This window comes from Diceros bicornis, chromosome 30 (assembly GCF_020826845.1).
Source record: "Diceros bicornis minor isolate mBicDic1 chromosome 30, mDicBic1.mat.cur, whole genome shotgun sequence".
In the NCBI taxonomy this organism is placed as follows: Eukaryota; Metazoa; Chordata; class Mammalia; order Perissodactyla; family Rhinocerotidae; genus Diceros; species Diceros bicornis.
In genome coordinates, this window is record NC_080769.1 from 8,865,987 (window position 1) to 8,885,387 (window position 19,401).

The window sequence follows — 19,401 nt, forward strand, 5'->3', positions numbered from 1 at the left end:
CCAATCGGCGGACGCGTCCTCGTTGCCGCTCTATGCCGCTCCGCCCCGGCTCGCTGGTCCCAGAAGGCGCCGGGTTTCCCAAGATGGCGGCCGACGTGTCCGTTACTCACCGGCCCCCGCTGAGCCCGGAGGCTGGGGCCGAGGTGGAAGCCGATGATGCCGCGGAGCGCCGGGCGCCCGAAGAAGAACTGCCGCCGCTAGATCCAGAGGAGATCCGGAAACGCCTGGAACACACCGAGCGCCAGTTCCGTAACCGCCGCAAGATACTGATCCGGGGCCTCCCGGGGGACGTGACCAACCAGGTATGAGGGGGGGGGCGGTGTGGGAGCGTGGCGGGAAATACCACCGTGCGCGTGCGCGGGGGGAACCGGGCGACACCAACGCTGGCGTGCGCGGGGGGACGTCGGCGGGAGAGCCCAAGCGCGGGATCCACGCGGGGTCGGGAGAGACCAAGAGCGGGATTTGGGGGGGCGGTGATGGAGGGAGAAACCAACTTTGGACTGAGGGAGGACGTTGCTAGGGGCGACCACAGGCTTGGACGAGACCAAGCGATTGAAGGGGGCGGGGAATGGACGGGGGCGGGCAGCTCTGGCCATGTTGGGGGATTGTGAATGGGCAGCTACGTTGGGACTGGGGAAACGGGGGCGCCAGTTGCTGCCTGCTCTGATTGTGTGTTTCCCCACCCCCTCTACTCTTGGGTGGTGGGATCTCATATCCAGAAGTTTCAGGGTTGGCTCGAGTATGCCTTTCCGTAGCGCCCGTTTATTATATCCTCTGAGAGATAGATCCGGAAGTTGTAGCAGTTCCTGGGGTCTTTCTTCCCCAAAAGCCCTAGAATTAATTTGGAAAAATGGGGTCTCCTGCCCCCAGTCCGCAGACCTGCAGGAAAGGGGTCCATTGTTCTGTGGAGCCCCTCGTGGCTGATCTTCTGGCCTGGGGTGCCCTTCTCTTGGGGCCTCCATGGGGCAGGGCATCCCAGTGCTCTTTGGACTCGGAGAGATTGCAGCTGCCGCACCCTGCCGCGGAGGAATGGGTACTTTCTCCCTGCTGCCAGAATCCACTGCTCCCTGGCCCACCAGCACATCTGCCACTGGCTGTCCTGCCCGTACATGGGCACATGACTAGTAGGGTCCCAGGAGTGTTGAGAGGGGTGTGACTTGGGGACAGACCTCGGGCAGGTGCCACTAAGCATGGTCTGGTTTATTCCTAGAGCCGGCTCTCCTCCTAGTGCCCACCATCGCTCAGCAGAGAACATGCTGCCTCTCCTGCTGGTTGCACAGTCTGGCACAGGCAGGCCCCAGGGGCTCCCCCCTCCCCCGCAAAGCTGGCTTGCAGAAAGGCAGGTGCTGTCAGCGAGAGGGAATCAGGAGGCACGTGAAGCCACGCCATGTGGGCTCATTAAGTACACAAGGGTCCCCAGTCAGGGACCCCTGCGTGGCATTCCCACTGCTGCCCTGACCAATCTACCTTCGAGAGGTTCCTTCACCTCTCTGAGCCTGTTTCCTCCTCTACGAAATGGGTATGTTAATACCTAATTTGTGAGGTGGTCGGAAAGAGTCAGTCTCGCAAACCGAGATTCAGACGGGTGACGTGGCTTCCCTATGGGGCATACAGCAGAGCTGGGCTGGGAACTCAGATCCACCTGACTCTCTAAAGAGCGAGTTCTGTTGGTTAAAAGCATGAGGTTTTGCGGCTACGCTCTGAATCCCAGCTCTGGCCTCAGTGGCCTGGGCCGGGTACCTGCTCTGAGCCTCAGTGGCCTCATTTGTAGAATGGGGATGGCAATTAACCTGCCTGCGTAGCAGGTCCCCGTGAAGGTGGCGCAGGTTGCTCGCTTCTGCCCCTGGTGACTCCCTGTCCTTTGGCTTCTGTCTCCGCAGGAAGTGCACGACCTGCTCAGCGACTATGAGCTCAAGTACTGTTTTGTGGACAAATTCAAAGGGACAGGTTTGTGGGGCCGTGGGGTGGGCTAGCGGCAGAGGGTGACAGTCCCTGAAGCTGGGTGGGGCCTGGCGCAGCGTCTCCTCTCCTGAACTTTGGCCCAACATCGTCCCCTAGGCCAGCGCAGGACAGACTGTTGCCCCCGTCTCTCCCTTGTCCTGGGTGCCCATCGTGGGGCAGCCTTGATGTTCTTCCTCCTGGCTGCCCAGCCAGATACCTGGGCATTGGGCTCCCCGCTTCCCATGCCATCCCCCCAGCCAGCCAGTCACATAGGCCTGTCTGGTCTTCTCCTTCAAGCCTTCCAGAACAATTGGTGCCTCTCCATTCCCTTGGCTTCCACCTGCTCCCTGGCCCCTCCATCTCTGCCTGAATGGCAGCCTCTTTCTGGCCTCTCTGGCTCCGTCATTTCAGGCCCCTGTTGCCCCCCGAGGCAGCCAGCTCTCGTCTGATTGCAAATCTGCTCAAACCTTCGAACCTTGATCATTCTTCTCTTTCCTCAAAACCTCTCTGAGGCTCTCCTGACTGTACCTTCCAAGGATGTGTCCCAGCCTTGCCATCTCCTCTGGCGCCCATAAGGTTCCAGGCTGTTCCTTCTGCCGCTGTTCTTAGCTGTCCCCTCTTCCGTCCAGGTGGCGCCAGGCAGCTCCTCACAGAGCCCTGAGGCCCCCCCATCATAGCACTGACCCCCCTGGGCTGTTGTTGCTCGCTCACTTACCCGCCTCCTGCACTGAGTGGTCAGCTCCGTGCAGACAGGGCCAGGTCTTATCAGCCTTCGCCCCCCACCTCCTGCACGGGAGGCTCTTGGTGGGTGCCTGTGCCCTCTAGGCACTGTGCCAGGCGTTAAACCTTCAGGGGCCTTTGCTTACGATCTGTCACATGAGTGTGGCATGTGAAGGAGCTGAGTGAGGACAGGTAACCCCTCGAGACCTACCTTGTGGGCTAGGGTAGTGGTTGCGCCCTGGAGGCAAATGGGCCTGGGTTTGAGTCCTTCTCTGTTCTCACTCTGTGGCCATAGGCAGGTCGTTTACCCTTCTGAGCATCGGTTTTTTCACCAGCAAATTGGGCGTGACCTGCTCGAGTTGGCTGTGAGGCTGAACTCATTAAAATAGCTAAAAAGGGGCCGGCCCCGTGGCGTAGTGGTTAAGTGCGCGCGCTCCACTGCTGACGGCCCGGGTTCGGATCCCGGGCGTCCACTGACGCACCGCTTGTCAGGCCATGCTGTGGCAGCGTCCCATATAAAGTAGAGGAAGATGGACACAGATGTTAGCCCAGGGCCAGTCTTCCTCAGCAAAAAGAGAAGGATTGGCAGATGTTAGCTCAGGGCTGATCTTCCTCACAAAAAATAAATAAATAAAAAATAAAATAGCTAAAAAGCGGTGGGTGCCTGGCACCTGGTCGGTGCTTGGTAAATATTGGGAGAGGCAACAAGTCAGAACTGTTCACTGAGTGCCTTGAGACAGTCTAGTTTGGGGAGGAGGATGTTACTCAAACAACTGCCAACATTGAAGGTGGAATGGTCATGGGACCAGACCATGCAGGGCACTGTGGGAGCACAGAACTGGGATCTGAAACAGGAGTGGTCAGGGTAGGCTCCATGGAGGAGGTGATGTTTGTAGTCAGCTTGAAGGGTGGGCCAGGGTCAATCAGGTGAAGAGGTAGAGGCCAGTGCCACACGCTCAGGGAAAAGCAGGTACAGAGGCCTGTGGGAGAGTGTGCCTGGCATGGTCCACAAAATAGTAGCAACAGATGGGAGAGGAGGTCAGCAAGGCCACAGGGCCAGGCCATGCAGGCTCCACTGACCCCCACAGTGAGAAGCCCCTGGGTAAGGGCATGGCACGATCTGATGATGGTTTTTGTTTTTTTTGTGTGTGTGTGTGAGGAAGATCGGCCCTGAGCTAACACCTTCCAATCCTCCTCTTTTTGCTGAGGAAGACTGGCCCTGGGCTAACATCTGTGCCCATCTTGCTCTCCTTTATGTGGGTATGGGATGCTGCTACAGCATGGCCTGACAAGCGGTGCATCAGTGCGCGCCCGGGATCCGAACCTGTGAACCCCGGGCCGCCAGCAGCGGAGCGCGCGCATTTAACCGCTTGCGCCACGGGGCCGGCCCCTGATGATGGTTTTGAAAAGCTCCCTGTGGCTCCTGGGGGGAGAGCAAACCCCTGGGGGGAGTGGCAGCGGGACCAAGGCTGAGACAGGGGCTCGGACGTGAGAGGGGTTAGTGGCCTGGAAAGGCGGTGAGGGAGGGGCACAGAGCCCGCCTGTCTGGGTTCAAGTCCAGGCTCCTCCGCTTGGGCAGAGGGTGCGCCCTGGGCCCATTTCCTCGCTGGCAAAAGGGTGGTTGTGAGGAGTAAGTTATTCCCATTTGACAGATGGGGAAACTGAGACCCCAAAGCCACTGGGGGGCTAGAGTTGAAACCAGGCTCCAGTGACCACATGCTGAACTCCTACCGTGTGTGTCACCCGAGTTACACACATGCGTCCTGGGACAGAGCCGGGTGCAGAGTCAGCGCTGCTGTGGGTCGTGAGCGGGGCCAGGGTGAGAGCAGGGAGCAGGCCTCGTGGCACGTGGGTTGCTCAAGGCTGGCGACCCTTCCAGTCAGCTGCTGCCTGAGATATCCAGGTGATTCAGTGTCCGGAGGTCACACGTGGTCTCGAGGGCGGAGGGGCAGGTCCTCGGGGCCCCCCTGACCCCGTGTCCCCCCTGCCGCAGCCTTCGTGACTCTGCTGAATGGGGAGCAGGCCGAGGCCGCCATTGGCGCCTTCCACCAGAGCTGCCTGCGCGAGCGCGAGCTGTCGGTGCAGCTGCAGCCCACGGACGCCCTGCTCTGCGTGGCCAACCTGCCGCCCAGCCTCACGCAGCAGCAGTTCGAGGACCTGGTGCGGCCCTTCGGCAGCCTGGAGCGCTGCTTCCTGGTCTACAGCGAGCGCACCGGCCACTCCAAGGGCTACGGCTTCGCCGAGTACATGAAGAAGGACTCGGCCGCCCGCGCCAAGTCGGACCTGCTGGGCAAGCCCCTGGGCCCGCGCACCCTCTACGTGCACTGGACAGACGCCGGGCAGCTCACGCCCGCCCTGCTGCACTCCCGCTGCCTCTGTGTCGACCACCTGCCGCCCGGCTTCAGCGACGTGGACGCCCTGCGCCGGGCGCTCTCGGCCGTGCACACGCCCACCTTCTGCCAGGTGAGCCCTGGGCCCGGAGCGGGGCCTGGGGGCGCGGGGGCCAGCCCATAGCACCTCTGAGGGGCCCTCTGGGGTCACCTGCCCTCTCTGATCTTCTGGGCCCCTTTTTAGTAAAGCAGCCGTGGCGCCACTTTGAATGGGGTTCTTGTGAGAAAGGGCACGCGGTGCAGTGGTGACAGCCCAGCAAGGAGCCGGATGGCTGGGGTTCAAATCCCTGTGCACCCTCTAGCTACTGGCTGAACCTCTCTGGCCTCAGTCTCCTGAAAGTGCAGGCGAGGCTGTCTTTGTCAAAGCTGATCGCAAGGCTTGCCGCCCTCTTGTTCGTGTTCACTCCCGCGCTCAGATGTTTGTTGACTGCCCACCCCAGGCCTGGCATTGAGGAGGCTACTCCGGAGGAGCCCACGGGCCACTTAAGTCTTGAGATCGGGAAGCCGGGCTTGGCCGGATCCCAGCCCTGCCCTGTGGCCCCGGGCAAGTCACTCGCTCTCTGAGCCTCAGTTTCCCTCCTCCGTGGGAAGGGATTCAGTACTCGTGCCTTGGATTGGCAGAACAATCCCTGGTTCGTTCCAGTCACATTTGTCAGGCGCTTCTCCGCGTATGCCCAGCCCCGTGACAGGCGCAGTGGGTGAGAACAGGCAGGCCCAGCTCTCCAAGAGCCCCAGAGGGTCTTGCCCACAGACCCCCAACATGGACATTCCTTCAGCAGTCACTATTCTGATCACGTGGCCTGCAGCCCCTCCCTCCTGTAACAGCCCAGAGAGGCAGGTAGTGGCCCCATTTCCAAGTGGGGACACAGGCACAGAGAGGTCAAGTGACATGCCCAGGGTCACGCAGCCAGGGCGTGGCAGGGCTGGGGTCGGAACACTGCAGCCTGGCCCCAGAGCCCCAGGCCAGCTGGAGGAGGCTGGTCCCTGGGCTCGGCCGGGACATTCCTGGGCTCAGGTCCCAGCTCTGGCCTTGGGTGGGGCCCGATCCCCTCGTGTGAGTGGGGTGTTGGTTGGTGCCTGGGTAGTCAGACCTCCGCAGGAGCGCCTCTCCTTGCTCGTCAGTGTCGGTTCCTGCCGCTCCCTTCCCTGTGCTCCTCCCGTGTGCCCGGCCCTGGGTGCGGCTCGGGGGCACAGACGAGTTAGCTCGGTGGCCACATCCTCTCGTGTGGAGGTTAGGATGGCAGGGCCGTGACCAGGTACAAGTTCTCGCTCTCAGCCTCAGTTTCCCCATCTCGAGGTGAGGCCAGCAGTGCTTTGTGACTGGGTTACTGTGGACAGCTGCTCACGCATTCCTCCATTTACCGCTCACCGGACGTTTGCTGAGCACCAGGCATCCAGGCGATTGCCCCCGAGGAGCTCACAGTGACATCAGGCATCCTGGTCGCCCAGAGACTGGGCCCCAGTCCGGCAGGGTGAGGTTTGAGCCTCAGTCCCCCCTGAGGAGGGGCAGCGTGGCCTTGGCTGCCCTCTGACCCCTCCAAGACTCCCTCTGTCATCTGCGAGATGAGCGTGATTGTGCGAAGATGCGCATCCGGGCCTTGGCGGGGCCCTGGTGGGGGGGAGGGGAAGTGCTTGCTAGAGTGGGCTGATGGCCACAGCTTACCTGGCGTGGGTGCTGCGCCCAGGCCTGACAGCCCCCCCACCTGCTGCGCCTGGAGTGCGACCTTTCCCTGCCCCTGCTGAGCATCATATCGAACCCCCACAGCCACCCTGCAGAGTGGGTCCAGTGGCCCCATCTTACCGATGAGGAAACCGGGCCCACGGGCGTGTGCAGTGGCCTCCCCAGGCCGGCCAGCCAGTACAAGGTGGGCCGGGAGTCAAGGTCAGGCAGCGGAGGCCGGGGGCCCCGCCTTCCAAGAAACCCGGGTGCCAAGCTGGGAGTTGGCTGTCCTCACGGGGGGCATTCATTTTCTCCGTAATCAAGAGGAGAACGTCAAGGAATTCCCGTAGCAACCCACTCCAGTGCGCGTTGCGGTTTACACACAGGCCCATTTCCATATCTAATTGCTTTATTTCATGACAAAGTTGCTTAAAGATATTTGAGTGCTCTAGCGGTGTATAAAGCAAGTGTCACAGGACCTTGGGGGTTATACAAAGCCTTTTCCATCTTATTTGTTCTTGTTGATGGGCAGTCCAGTCCTGTTTGGAGTTTAAGCACATCCGGTGGTGAAGGCTCCCTCCCAGCCCCCCAGCACCTTTGCCAACAGCCCCTCACCCCAGTTTATGTCTCCTTGCAGTGGGATTTATTACGCCTTTCAAACAAACGCACGGATGCCTTCCTGCATTCCCTTGACTCAAATATCGCCGGGCCTGCCTTGGTTTGGTTTTTCCACTCCGGTGTCTTGGGCATCTTTCCGTGTTTGGACACGAGAGCCTCCTTGTTCCTCTTGTGGCCGCGCCACATTCCATCTTATGGGCTCCGTGGTGTCCCCTGCTGCTGGATGCTGTGTGGGCCCCACACCACGCCACAGCCGCCCGCTTGTCACTCGGGAGCCAGGGGGAATGGCATTGGTTCTCAGGACAGCCATCGCCACGCAGAGGTGGCCAGTCCCGTTAAGGGCATCAGCCTGACCTTGTCTGATCCCAGGTCCAGCTCTGTGGCCTAGGCAAGGGACTGCCCCTCTCTGAGCCTCAATTTTCCCGTCTACACAGTGGGCGTGCTGATGGTCCTGCCTCTGCCGTGGAGTGAGACATGGCTGGAGGCACCTGCTCTTGGGCCCCCGGGTGTGCAGAGCCCAGCAGGGTGCTCTCAGTGTATCTGCTCGTCCTGGGGCAGCCCCCACCCACAATTCCAGCACCCACAATGCCCTGAAAACTGAGAGGTGGGTTCCCCGAGTTGGCAGCAGGCTCACCTGGCAGGCAAGCCTGACTTGACCCCCGTGGGGCCGTCTGTGGCCTTTATCTTTGCGTCTTGTGCGGAGCTGTTCGTGTGCTTGATTTCCCGGGAGCCCCAGACCTCGCTGGGGGTGCCTGACCCTGAATATACAGGATGGGCGGGGTTCTCCTTTCTTGTCTCTGAAAACTTCTCGGTCTGGAACACGTCTGGTCCCAGCGTCTGGATAAGGGGCCGTGGGTCTCAAGTACCAAATGGCTGCTGTTGAGGGGGTGGAGGGAGCACACCGCTGATGCGCCCGCTCCCTGGCTGTGTGACCCACCTGCCTGGCACCGCCAGCCTGGAACCCGAGCTCGGACGCCGCCTGCCTCACCCCTAGGCTGTGTGCCCTTCCCAGCCCCGGCTGCAGCGCCCTGGGCCCGAGGCTCGTGGTGGGGTGGCGCCCCAGAGCCACCACCTCTTCTCCCAGCAGCCCCTGTCCCCAGCCCTGCAGCCCTAGCACGCTGTCTCCATCTCTGCGCCTCGGTGTGCTCGGGCCTCCCTTCAAAGTCCCCAAGCGGTGTTGGCACGAGGCCCAGGGAGCGAGGTGGGTCCCAGCTTCCCGCTCCCGCCAGCTGCGTGACCTTGGGCCCGCTGACCTCTGAGCCTCGGTTGCCTCCTCTGGAAACAGCTAGGATGCCGCGTCCCAGGGCCAGTGAGCAGATGCGATGAGCTAATGCGGGAACCGGGCTTGGGGCAGTGCCAGGCCCAGAAGCCACCCTCTCTGGGGGTCGCTGTCGCGATCGGGATCCGTGCCTGGTCACCGTGGTCACTTCGCGTGGTGGCGGTCCCTGCCCCCGGGGCGCTCACGTCTGCCTCTCCCCTGCAGCTGGCGTACGGCCAGGACGGACAGCTGAGGGGCTTCGCCGTGCTGGAGTACGAGACGGCCGAGATGGCGGAAGAGGCGCAGCAGCGGGCGGACGGCCTGGCCCTGGGGGGCAGCCACCTGCGCGTCTCCTTCTGCGCCCCGGGGCCCCCTGGCCGCAGCATGCTGGCCGCGCTCATCGCCGCCCAGGCCACGGTGAGTGCGTGCCCGGGGTGGGGTGGGACAGCCAGGCCCCCCTCCCTCGAGAAATCAGGGCCCCCACAGGCGCCAGCCGGGCTCCAGGGGCGTGGAAGGGACGAGGCCCCAGCCCTGCGGCCGGCGCGCTCTGAGCCGCCCTCCGTTCCTCTCCTCAGGCCCTCAATCGGGGCAAAGGGCTCCTGCCTGAGCCCAGCATCCTGCAGCTGCTCCACAGCCTGGGGCCCTCCGCCTCCCTCCAGCTGCTGCTCAACCCCCTGCTCCATGGCAGCGCGGGGGGCAAGCAGGGTAAGGGGGCCAGGCGGGCGGGCGGGCTCCCCAGCGCTCCCAGAGCCAGGTACCTCCCCGGGATTGTTGTCCCGTCTGAGCTCCGAGCCACCCGTGAGCAGGGGCTGGGACGAGAGTGGCGGTCACCACAGGGAGCTGGTGCCCTCGTGCCCCACAGGGGAGCAGAGCAGCCTTCCCGGCCCTTCCCCTTCCCGGCCCTTCCTTCGCCTGTGTCAGTTGCCCTCTCGGATCTTCTGGTTCCTGCTCTCAGCAGGCCCGGGGCTGTGCTTCATGGGAGGGGGGCTTCCATCCAGGCACCCCCGCCCATTCCTTGGGTCTCCCTGCAGGCCTCCTGGGCGCCCCCCCGGCCATGCCACTGCTCAATGGGCCCGCGCTGTCCACCGCGCTGCTGCAGCTCGCCCTGCAGAGCCAGAGTCAGAAGGTAACGCGGCCCCAGCCCCTCACCCACGCTCCGCAGCCCCGCGCCTTCCCGTTTCGGACAGCGCTTGCACCTGCCACTGGATGGCTCGCCCTCGGTGGGGTGGGGTGACATCTGGCTGTGACCCTGGGGCTCAGAACGGGGCCTGGCCTGTGGCAGGTGCTCCTCAGGAAGTGACTCAGGCTGGGGGAGAAAGTCCAGGCCCCACAGGGAAATAGGGCCTCTCACCCCACCCCCTTCACACGTACACACACACACAAATAGACACACACACACACACAGACACACACACACACACAGAGCCCTGTCTGGTTTCATTCACGGGGGCCAAGTCACTGTTGTGGGTGTGTCTGAGCCCTTGTGTGGTTAAGAGTGACCGTGTGGCTGCGATCGACACAAAGTTGCACGCGTTGGACACTGTGGTTCCGTGATGATAGCAACGGGGCTGGGTGTGGGACAGCGTGTGTCTAAGAAACACTGTCACTGTCACTGGGGGTCTGTCTGACAGTGATTGACATGTGGGGTGACAGGCCCTGGCACGCTGAGTGTATGCTCCTGCTCCCTGGGTCTCCCCAGGGCCTCAGACGGGCCCTGGCACACAGGAGGCCCTTGGTCACCGTTGGCTGGCTGGCTGGGTGATGGCCAGGGTGTCGGAGACACTGGGGGACACTGCATGTCTGCCTGCGACTGGCTGTGGGCTGGAGTCTGGGTGCGCTGGGCTTGACCGCCAGACCCTGGGTGACACCTGTCTGCTGTCCAGGCCACACTGCCCCCATCTCCAGCTGACTGTGCTCTGTCTCTAGAAGCCCGGGATCCTGGGAGACTCTCCCCTGGGCACCCTCCCGCCTGGGGCCCAGCCGGCCAACCCCCTCCTCGGAGAGCTGTCTGCAGGTAACACAGGCCCTGCCCCTCCCCATCTCTGGGCCCCACCCCACTTTCCTTTCCCAAGCCCCTTTCCTCAATGGGCGTGGTAGAGTCCTGGCTGTGTGGCCTTGGGCAAGTGACCTAACCTCTCTGGGTCTCAGTGTCCTCATCTATCAGATGGGTGCCCCCTCGCAGGCAGCCATGAGCATCCTGGGAGCACACAGTTGCTGCTCGGCTGCTGGCCCTGGCCCAGGCTGAGGCTTTCGGGCCCCGGGAGGAGGGGTCCTGTGTGGCTGGGCCGCTGACACCTTCTGTCTGTAGGGGGGGGCCTGCCCCCAGAGCTGCCGCCTCGGCGAGGGAAGCCACCACCCCTGCTGCCACCGCTGCTTGGCCCCTCTGGGGGTGACCGGGAAGCCATGGGCCTGGGTCTCCCTGCAGCCCAGCTCACGCCACCCCCTGCCCCTGTGGGGCTCCGAGGCACCGGCCTCCGAGGCCTCCAGAAAGACAGTGGGCCTCTGCCAACGCCCCCCGGGGTAAGGCCCTGCCCTGCGCCCAGCACCACGCCAGCCTCCTTCCCTGTGCGGTCCCCCTGCCAGGGGCCCTCATGAACCCAGCCCTCCCGCCACAGGTCTCGCTCCTGGGGGAGCCCCCCAAGGACTTCCGGATCCCCCTGAATCCCTACCTGAACCTACACAGCCTGCTCCCGGCCAGCAACCTGGCGGGTAAGGAGGCCCGGGGCTGGGGAGGCGCCGGGAGAAGCCGCCGCCCAGCTGAGGGCCCCCTGCCTAACCCCCCAGCCCCCGGAGGTGGCGGTGGTGGCGGTGGCAGCAAAGCCTTCCAGCTCAAGTCCCGCCTGCTCAGCCCCCTCGCCAGCGCCCGCCTGCCCCCCGACACAGGGCTGCCCGACAGCTATGGCTTCGACTACCCTTCGGTGAGTACCTGGCTGTCCTGGGGCCCGGCTGCTGTCACCCTTTGTCCCCTGGGTGTGAGTCCTTCTCCAGACGGACATTTCTCTAGTACTGACCGAGCCAGGCCAAGCGCTAGGGACGCAGTGGGGAAGATACCGGACATGGCCCCTGCCGCTCAGTCTTGTCTGTTTGTCTGCTCATCAGACCCTGCTTCCTGTCAGTCTGTCTGTCTCTCCCAAGAGGCCTTAGGCCCCACTTCTGCTTCTCCTTAGAGATGGGGCCCAGCCTCCTGTCTGTCTCTTTGTCCTTCTCTGCCCTCTCTGAGTCCTGTCTCTATGCCCGGGGGGCCGCTCCATGATTCAGCCTCCTCCGGGTCAGACGCTGTGGACTGGACACCGGTGTTATGTTTGGCACACGCTGGGTTTTGAAAAAATAGCAAGTGAAATAAATACCAACACCAACATATAAAACTCCTCGAGTTCACACAACCCAGCTTGCCTTGAAAGTTCCAAACACTGACCCCACTGGGGCCACATGTCTTCTCAGCAGTCACCTTGGGCCAAAGGGCAGCCACCCCCTGGGATGGGGCGCACATTCTGTCTCATTGCCCCACCCCGCAGGCCTAGCTGGCCCCCATCACTAGAGTTTGCCCCCTACTGGAAGGGACAGACTTCCCTGATGACAGCTGTACTGTGGAATTCTGCCAAGGGTGAGGTTGGTCCAGACCCCAACCCAACACGCTTTTTCCACTTTTATTTAGGACATGGGACCTCGGCGGCTCTTCTCCCACCCACGGGAGCCAGCCCTAGGGCCTCATGGACCCAGCCGACACAAAGTAAGAGCCGCCCTGCCTGTCCCACCTCCTGAGTGTATCAGTTAGCTCTTGCAGAGTAACAAGCGGTCCCACTACTTGGTGCTTAGAACAGCAAACACTTTATTATTTCTCACCATCCTGTGGGGTGGTGGGTGGGCGGTTCTGCAGTCCCCTGGCAGCTCAGCTGGGGCTCAGCAATCCACAATGGCCTTCATCCCATATCTGGCGAAGCCTAGGCTGGTGAGGGGACCTTGGCCGGGACGGTTTATCTGCTCCACATGGAGCTTGTCTCCAGGCCAGCCTGTGCTCATGCACATGGTGATGGTGCCAGGGTTCCCCAGAGGAAGGAGGAGGGCAGACACCTCTGCTTGCATCGTCTTTTTCCTGTCCTGTTGACCACAGCTAGGCTCACGGCAAAGCCCAGAGTCGTTTGGGGGAGTCTACGAAAGGGGGTGGATACTGCAACAGTCTACCTCCCTCAACTGGTCCTTCTTTCCAGATGTCCCCCCCGCCCAGTGGCTTTGGCGAACGGAGTGGTGGGGGGCCCCTCTCCCACTTCTATTCCGGCTCACCCACTTCCTACTTCACCAGCGGCCTGCAGGCTGGCCTCAAGCAGAGCCACCTTAACAAGGTGAGGAGCCTCCCAGGCCGAGCACACGTCCCCAGGGACAGCCAGGACGCGAGGCCTCTGTGACCCTCGGTGCGAACGCTGGATGGGAGCAGGGATCGGCTTTGCCAGGGCCAGCTGAAATAGGCCAGCCTCCCCGCAGCCATGTGTCCCGTACCTGGTGCTGCCCAGCCTTCCGGGCCTCCTCTCACTTCCTCCCCAAGCAGCCCAGGGTGTGGGTAGTATTAGCCCCAATCAACAGATGGAGAAACTGAGGCCCGGAGATGACATACTCTGCCCCTAGTCTCCCAGCTAGTAAGTGGCAGAGGCAAGATTTGAACCTGAAACCCTCGCCTTGCTCTGGGGGCTGCTGCTTCTCCCATCCCACCTCTCCTGTTTCTCTCAGGCGGTCGGCTCCTCCCCGCTGGGCTCTGGAGAAGGGCTCCTGGGCCTCGGCCCTGGGCCCAACGGCCACAGCCACCTGCTGAAGGTACAGGCGGGGGGCGGGGACACGCGGGGCTGGGGAGTGGTGGCCCCGGGTGGCTCCTGACCCACGACCCCCTCCCCTCTGTCTCCAGACCCCCCTGGGTGGCCAGAAGCGCAGCTTCGCCCACCTGCTGCCCTCGCCCGAGCCCAGCCCCGAGGGCAGCTACGTGGGCCAGCACTCGCAGGGCCTCGGCGGCCACTACGCAGATTCCTACCTAAAGCGCAAGAGGATCTTCTAAGGGGCCAGCGCCGGAGATGCTCGAGGGCCTGCACCGAATCGCTTTAGGGTTTTCTGGTGTTTTGTTTTGTGTTTGTTTTCTTTTTCCTTTCGGTAATAGAAAAATCTCTGAAAGACTTTGCTGACCAACCAGCCGGAGCCCCAGGAGCCCAAGGAGTGTGGGGGCGTCCGGGGGCTGCCGCACCTCCGGCCTGCTCCCGGCGTGGAAACCCCGCAGCCTTAAGAGAGGGGCCCCGGCCTGCTCTCTCCCATCCCCTGTGTCTGCCTGTGTCCTCTCCTGCCTCGTCGCTCCTGTGTCTTGGTCTTTCGAGTGCCTTGGAGGTTTCTCTGACCTCCCGTGAGGATCAGAGACTGTCCCCTTTTTTAACTTTGACAATTGACTCTTGGTTCCTTTTCTAATTTTTATTATTTTTTAAACAATCCAGGATGACCCCCAGCTCTGATCCCCTCAGGGCCCAGTATGTCTGGGCCTCCATTCCACACCTGTCAGTTTGAAACGGCTCAGCCCTCTTCTCTCTCCCATGGCTGCTGCAGGCATGGCTGTCTCCTGCTCCTGCCTGCCCACTCTGGCCTGTCCTCCAGCTCTGGGTCCCCTGCTTCCCGCCACAGTCCCCTTGCCTTCTGATGCCTTAAAGCCGGGCCCCAGGCCCCGCTGGCCAGAGCCTCTCAGACGCCGAGCTCCGGAAGCTCGACTCAGGACCAAATGGCTCTGGCCTGGGGATTGGGCCCCTCTACCCAGGTCCCCGCCCTGAGGACAGTAGAAGGCCAAAGCCTTGGTCTTGGCGGACCAACCCCACCATCCCTCCTTCCCAGGCCGAGGAGCAGAGACCGGCTTTCTCTGCCTGCGCAAACCAGTCCCCCTGCTGTCCGTCTGTGGGAGATGGGCATTATGCATCTCCCTGAGCCTCTGCTGTCTCCCCCCATGTTGAAGATGAGCCCCGCCTCTCCGTCCCCAGGCCAGGTCACCTGGAGCTGGCCTCCCTTTGGCCCAGAGCTGGAATCTGACAACCCCATGCAGATCTCTGCGCCTGCCCACCAGCAGGACCTGTCGGCCTGAGATGACCCTGGGCCTTGCCCCTGGCCGGCTGGGCCACCAGCTGCCATCCCCTGACTCTGGGGGTCCACATCCACTCCAGGGGGGTGTCCTCTCCCCAGTCCTCACACAGACCTTTGCTGAATTAAAGTTTGTAAGTAAATGGTTTTAAAGAAAGCAGAGCTGCCTGGTTCTTGGAACAGTGGGCCTGGGTGGGCGGTCTGGGATGGCCCTGGAGGCCTGGGCGCGCGCGAACCTGCCGGCGCCGTCCCACTCTGGCAGTCCCCGCCTTTCGCACGCCCCACAAAAATGCCGGCGCTTATATTCGGGTAGTTATGGGCCTTTTGCTCACGTGGCCGTGACTGCGCATGCCCAGCGCTCGGGTCACGTGATGCCTGTCATGGCCGCCTCCGTGGCGCGGGGCGGGGTGAATGTTAGGTTCCTGCTGCGGGCGGCCAGGGGCGCCTGGTGGAGCAGACTCGGGGGCTTTTGGGGGTTCGGGGAGGCGGCGGCGCCGGTAACAGCCAGGAAATTCCGGGCGACAGGTACCTGGGGTGCCTCTGGGGTGGGAGGACAGCGTTAACCCGGCGGACGCCGGCCGGGCGCGGCGCGGCGCTTACTCAACTGTGTTTTCCAGGCTCGCGGCCGGCGGGGGAGGAGGAAGCCGGCGGCCCGGAGCGGCCCGGGGACGTGTGAGTGGGGGGGCCAGGTCCCCCATTTCTCGTCCCACGAGGTTCCTCCGGTCCCCACCTTGCCCTGCAGCCTCATCCCTGGGTCCCCCTTCTGCATCGCCCTATTCCCCTGTCGGTCAGCCCCCCAACCCTGACTTCCTAACCCTTGATTCCACCTGGTCCATCATCCCGTTCGGCATCTACACCCACATCTGTCCCCAGGGTGAACGTGGTGTTCGTAGACCGGTCAGGCCAACGGATTCCGGTGAGCGGCAGAGTCGGGGACAATGTTCTCCACCTGGCCCAGCGCCATGGGGTGGACCTGGAAGGTGGGAGCCGGGCACAGGGAATTGGGGAGGCCCTTACTCGCTTGTTAAAAAAACCCACAAATCAGATATGTGTCTCCACTGCTTCACCCTCCCATGGCTTCCCACCAAAGATGGTTAAAAATCCAGGCTCCTCCCCACGCTCTCATCCCCAGCTCTTAACCTTCATTCACGCAGAAGTTATTCATTGAGCGTTTACTAGAGATTACTAGAATTCCTGCTCTCCAGGAGCATGTATTGTCTGTCTGCCTCCCTTCTCCCTCTCTCCCACCTATACTGGCTTACTAGCTGTTCCTCCAAGAGCCAACTTCATTCCTGCCTCAGGGCCTTTGCATTTGCTGCGCCCACCATCAGGAGTGCTTTCCAACCAGATGTTCTGGCTCCTTCTCATCCTTCAGGTCTCAGCGTAGATGTCATCTTCCTGACAATCATTCCCCTCTGCCCAGCCAAAGTCCCCAAGCCCCATTCACTCTGTCACATCAGTGTGTTTTATTGTCTTAATTACTTCTCATTGTTTTGGTTCCTTTTTGTCATCTCTCCCCAAAATGAGATCAGAAACCCTGTTTGCCTCATTCACACTTATCTGTTGCCTGTCATGGTATTTAGATGTGACATATATTGTCAGTATTTGTTGAAGGAAGGATAATAATAGCAGACATTATTTTAAGCACATTAACACGTTGCCTGATTGAATCTCCATGACAACTTTTTGCAATAGGGGAGATTGTTATCTCATTTTTTAGGTGAGGAAACTGAGCCCCAGGTTAAGGAGACCTGGTCCAAGGTCATGTATGTGGCAAAACTAGATTCACACCCAGCCTATGTTAGCCCCTAATCTGTGCTGCTCTTTTATGAAGATCGAACACGTACTGTGTGGCAGGCAGCAGTGTACACAAGAGATAAGGCTCCAGTCATTTCACACCAATTTTAACCTAGTAGGGACAATAATCCCACAAATAAACATGTAATACTATCATGAGCAACTGGGAAGGACGGTCTGAAAAAAAAATGTACAGGTTCATTTAAGAGGGAGCCTGATTTAATTGTTAGAAGGGGTGGGGATATCGTGGCACCTCTATCCAAATTCTGTTCTGGAATCCAGTGGCCGGCAGGCCAGGAAACAGATTGGAACATGAGTTTTAGAGGCAAGTGGCCTGTGCTCAAATTTTGCCTCTTAGCAGCTGTGTGACCCTGAGCAAGGGACTTAGCATCTCTGAGCCTCTGTTTCCGCATCTGTAAAATGGGAGAATTCAGTTGCTGTCTCACCGGGTTGCTATGGATTAAACAGATCTCGTGCGTAGCGCTTAATACCTGGCACGTGGTTAGTGGGCAGTGACTAGTCGAGACGATTATATTAGATGATGTCGCTCTCAGGGGAAGAGGATGCTAGCGAGGTGGGAAACAGGGCTGAGGAAGAGATGCGGGGGACAACTTGGAGTGTCAAGGCCAAGTTTCTCCCCAGAGACAGAGAGGGTGGGCAAATTAGTCACCAAGTGCCGCAGGGAACATCTGCTGGGTTTGGAGGCTGCCCCATCCTCCTTGTTGACATGTCTGGAAGAGAAAGGAAGAATCTGTCCCTTATAACACCTGTCTCTTGAGCATTTACAACGCGCACGGCTCAGCACCTCGGGCCGAGAGAGGGGGGCAGGTTGACGGGCACAGGTAAACCCAGAGATTAGATGGTATCTTCAGGCTGTGATAAATACTGTGCAGAAATTCAAAACAGTTACCAAGGTGGGGACAAGAACCAGAAACAGGAGATGGGGGCCTTGGAGGACGGTTGAGTTGAGTCCCCAAGACCAGAAGGATCTACCACGGAAAGAGTGCAGAGAGGAGCATTCCAGGCCAAGGGGACGGCACGTGCACAGGGCCTGCGGTGGGGACGGGCCGGGCGCGCTGGAGTTGAGCGAGGGGGCCGATGTGGCTGAAGTGGAGTGAGTGGGGGTCGGGGAGGACCTCCAGGACGGAGTGGAGGAGTTTGGACTTGATTCGGGCTGTGAAAACCCTCTGGAAAGGCTTTCGGCCAGGAGGGACGTCATCCCCAAGCGCAGTTCTCGGTGACCAGTCTGGGGGTTGGGAGGGTGTCCAGGGGCAAGTGGAAAACCCCAGCCTCTGCATCTTTCCACTCGTATTCGCTGACTCCTCCCCCTGCTGCGCTAGGTGCTCAGTGAATCCCTCCCTCCTTCAGGAGGAGCAGGGAGGTGGGAACACAGTCGCCCGGCGGCGCAGTGACAGGGTCGCAGCAAGGGCTCCTACCCTACCCAGAACCTGCCTGGCTTTTCCCCTCTCAGCTACACTCAGGTCAAGTCCATGCTCGTTAATGGTTCCATGTACCCAACCGGCTGGGGCATCTTTGGGAAATGGGATACCCCGGACAGCCCTTTGCAAAACCTTGGGAACAGCTGGCTGAGTAAATAACAGGGTGGGGGGGCACACAGGCCTGGGAGGGAGAGCTGAGGGGCGCGTGGTGAAATAAAGGGCTTCTCCCTGACTGTGCCCCTCACTGCCGCCCCTCCCTTGCTGCCCCCAGGGGCCTGCGAAGCTTCCCTGGCGTGCTCCACCTGCCACGTGTACGTGAGTGAGGCCCACCTGGACCTTCTGCCTCCTCCCGATGAGAGGTGAGCGAGGCGGCCCCTCCCGGCTCTGAGCTGGGGGTCTGGCCGCTGAGCCTCTGCATTCCCCGTGTCTGGAGGTCCGCCTGGGCAGCAGCAGAGGGCAGCCCAGCTTTTCTCCCCCAGAGGAATGCTGCCCCTCTGACCGCTCCCCCTGGACTCGCCTGCCCCTCCTGGCCCTTCTGGGCCCTCACCAGCCGGACCAATATGCCCACCACTAACCACTGACCTCCTCGCCCCAGGGAGGACGACATGCTCGACATGGCCCCCCTCCTGCAGGAGAACTCGCGGCTAGGCTGCCAGATTGTGCTGACCCCCGAGCTGGAAGGGGCCGAATTCACCTTGCCCAAGATCACCAGAAACTTCTACGTGGACGGTCACGTCCCCAAGCCCCACTGACACGGGCAGCTGGACCTTCCGGGACACCCATGGCGCCAGGGCCAGGACTGGAGGAGTGGCCACGTTGCGAGCCCAGCCCAGAGCACGGACAGGCCTGAGAGGGAGATGTCGGAAGCACCCAGAAGGCCCAAACCTTCAGAGAGATCCTGTGTCCAGGCTCTGGTGGGGACAGGGCCCCTGCTGGGGCAGCCTCCCCCGGACTCCTGAGAATCGGGGTGTGGAGAGGGGTGGAATCGAGTTGGAGTGACAATAAAACTTGATCACAGACTTCCAACCAGCATCTTGAGTGGCTTTGGGGGGCACACCCTGCATTCTCCAGATCCCCAACTGTCCGCTCCCATAGCACTGATGGGGCCAGCGGGGATGCTGAGGCAGAGGCCTGGGACCCCCTTCCTGGAGGCGGGGGCCTGGGAGCCTGAGGCCCCACGTGGGCCAGCGCGGCGAGGCCCCGCCTCCGCAGGCGCGGAGGGATTTGTGGGGTCCAGGCCGGCCTTGGCCGCGGGGGCTCTGCGGGCCATCTGAGCGGAGCCGGAAGGCAGAGGCACCCCTGAGGCTGCCCCCCGAGGGTAGGGGCTTGGAAGCAAGTGCGCAGCGTCGCCTGCTGGCGGCGCCCGACGCCCCCGGCCCCGCCCTGCCCAGCTGGGGCTCCTCGCACCCTCGGCCAGAGCGCCCCCAGCCGGCGGGTCCCGCCCCACCCAGGTGCGGCTCATCGGGTGGGCCTGGCGGGGGCGGG

At 61.7% G+C, this 19,401-nt stretch overlaps 2 protein-coding genes across 4 annotated transcripts; both read left to right on the top strand.

The window, feature by feature from the left end:
- Positions 1 to 51: 51 nt before the first annotated feature.
- Positions 52 to 14,837, top strand: RAVER1 (ribonucleoprotein, PTB binding 1). 2 transcript variants are annotated; one of them, XM_058525734.1, is made up of 14 exons: positions 52 to 302; positions 1,881 to 1,947; positions 4,655 to 5,124; positions 8,813 to 9,004; positions 9,163 to 9,292; positions 9,619 to 9,713; positions 10,514 to 10,601; positions 10,896 to 11,107; positions 11,203 to 11,296; positions 11,372 to 11,505; positions 12,243 to 12,317; positions 12,796 to 12,927; positions 13,310 to 13,393; positions 13,482 to 14,837. In XM_058525734.1, exons 1-14 carry the CDS (start codon positions 84 to 86, stop codon positions 13,626 to 13,628), a joined length of 2,139 nt encoding a protein of 712 aa, XP_058381717.1. In that variant the 5' UTR covers positions 52 to 83; the 3' UTR covers positions 13,629 to 14,837. The 2 variants fall into 2 exon arrangements, with proteins under 2 accessions (XP_058381717.1, XP_058381716.1); XM_058525733.1 differs by having other exon boundaries at positions 11,203 to 11,505.
- Positions 14,838 to 14,866: 29 nt separating this feature from the next.
- FDX2 (ferredoxin 2) lies at positions 14,867 to 18,942 on the top strand. Of its 2 annotated transcripts, XM_058525737.1 has the most exons (5): positions 14,909 to 15,205; positions 15,298 to 15,352; positions 15,554 to 15,660; positions 18,188 to 18,275; positions 18,512 to 18,942. In XM_058525737.1, exons 1-5 carry the CDS (start codon positions 15,052 to 15,054, stop codon positions 18,666 to 18,668), a joined length of 561 nt encoding a protein of 186 aa, XP_058381720.1. In that variant the 5' UTR covers positions 14,909 to 15,051; the 3' UTR covers positions 18,669 to 18,942. The 2 variants fall into 2 exon arrangements, with proteins under 2 accessions (XP_058381722.1, XP_058381720.1); XM_058525739.1 differs by lacking the exon at positions 18,512 to 18,942 and having other exon boundaries at positions 14,867 to 15,205; positions 15,554 to 15,596; positions 18,188 to 18,276.
- Positions 18,943 to 19,401: the final 459 nt, after the last annotated feature.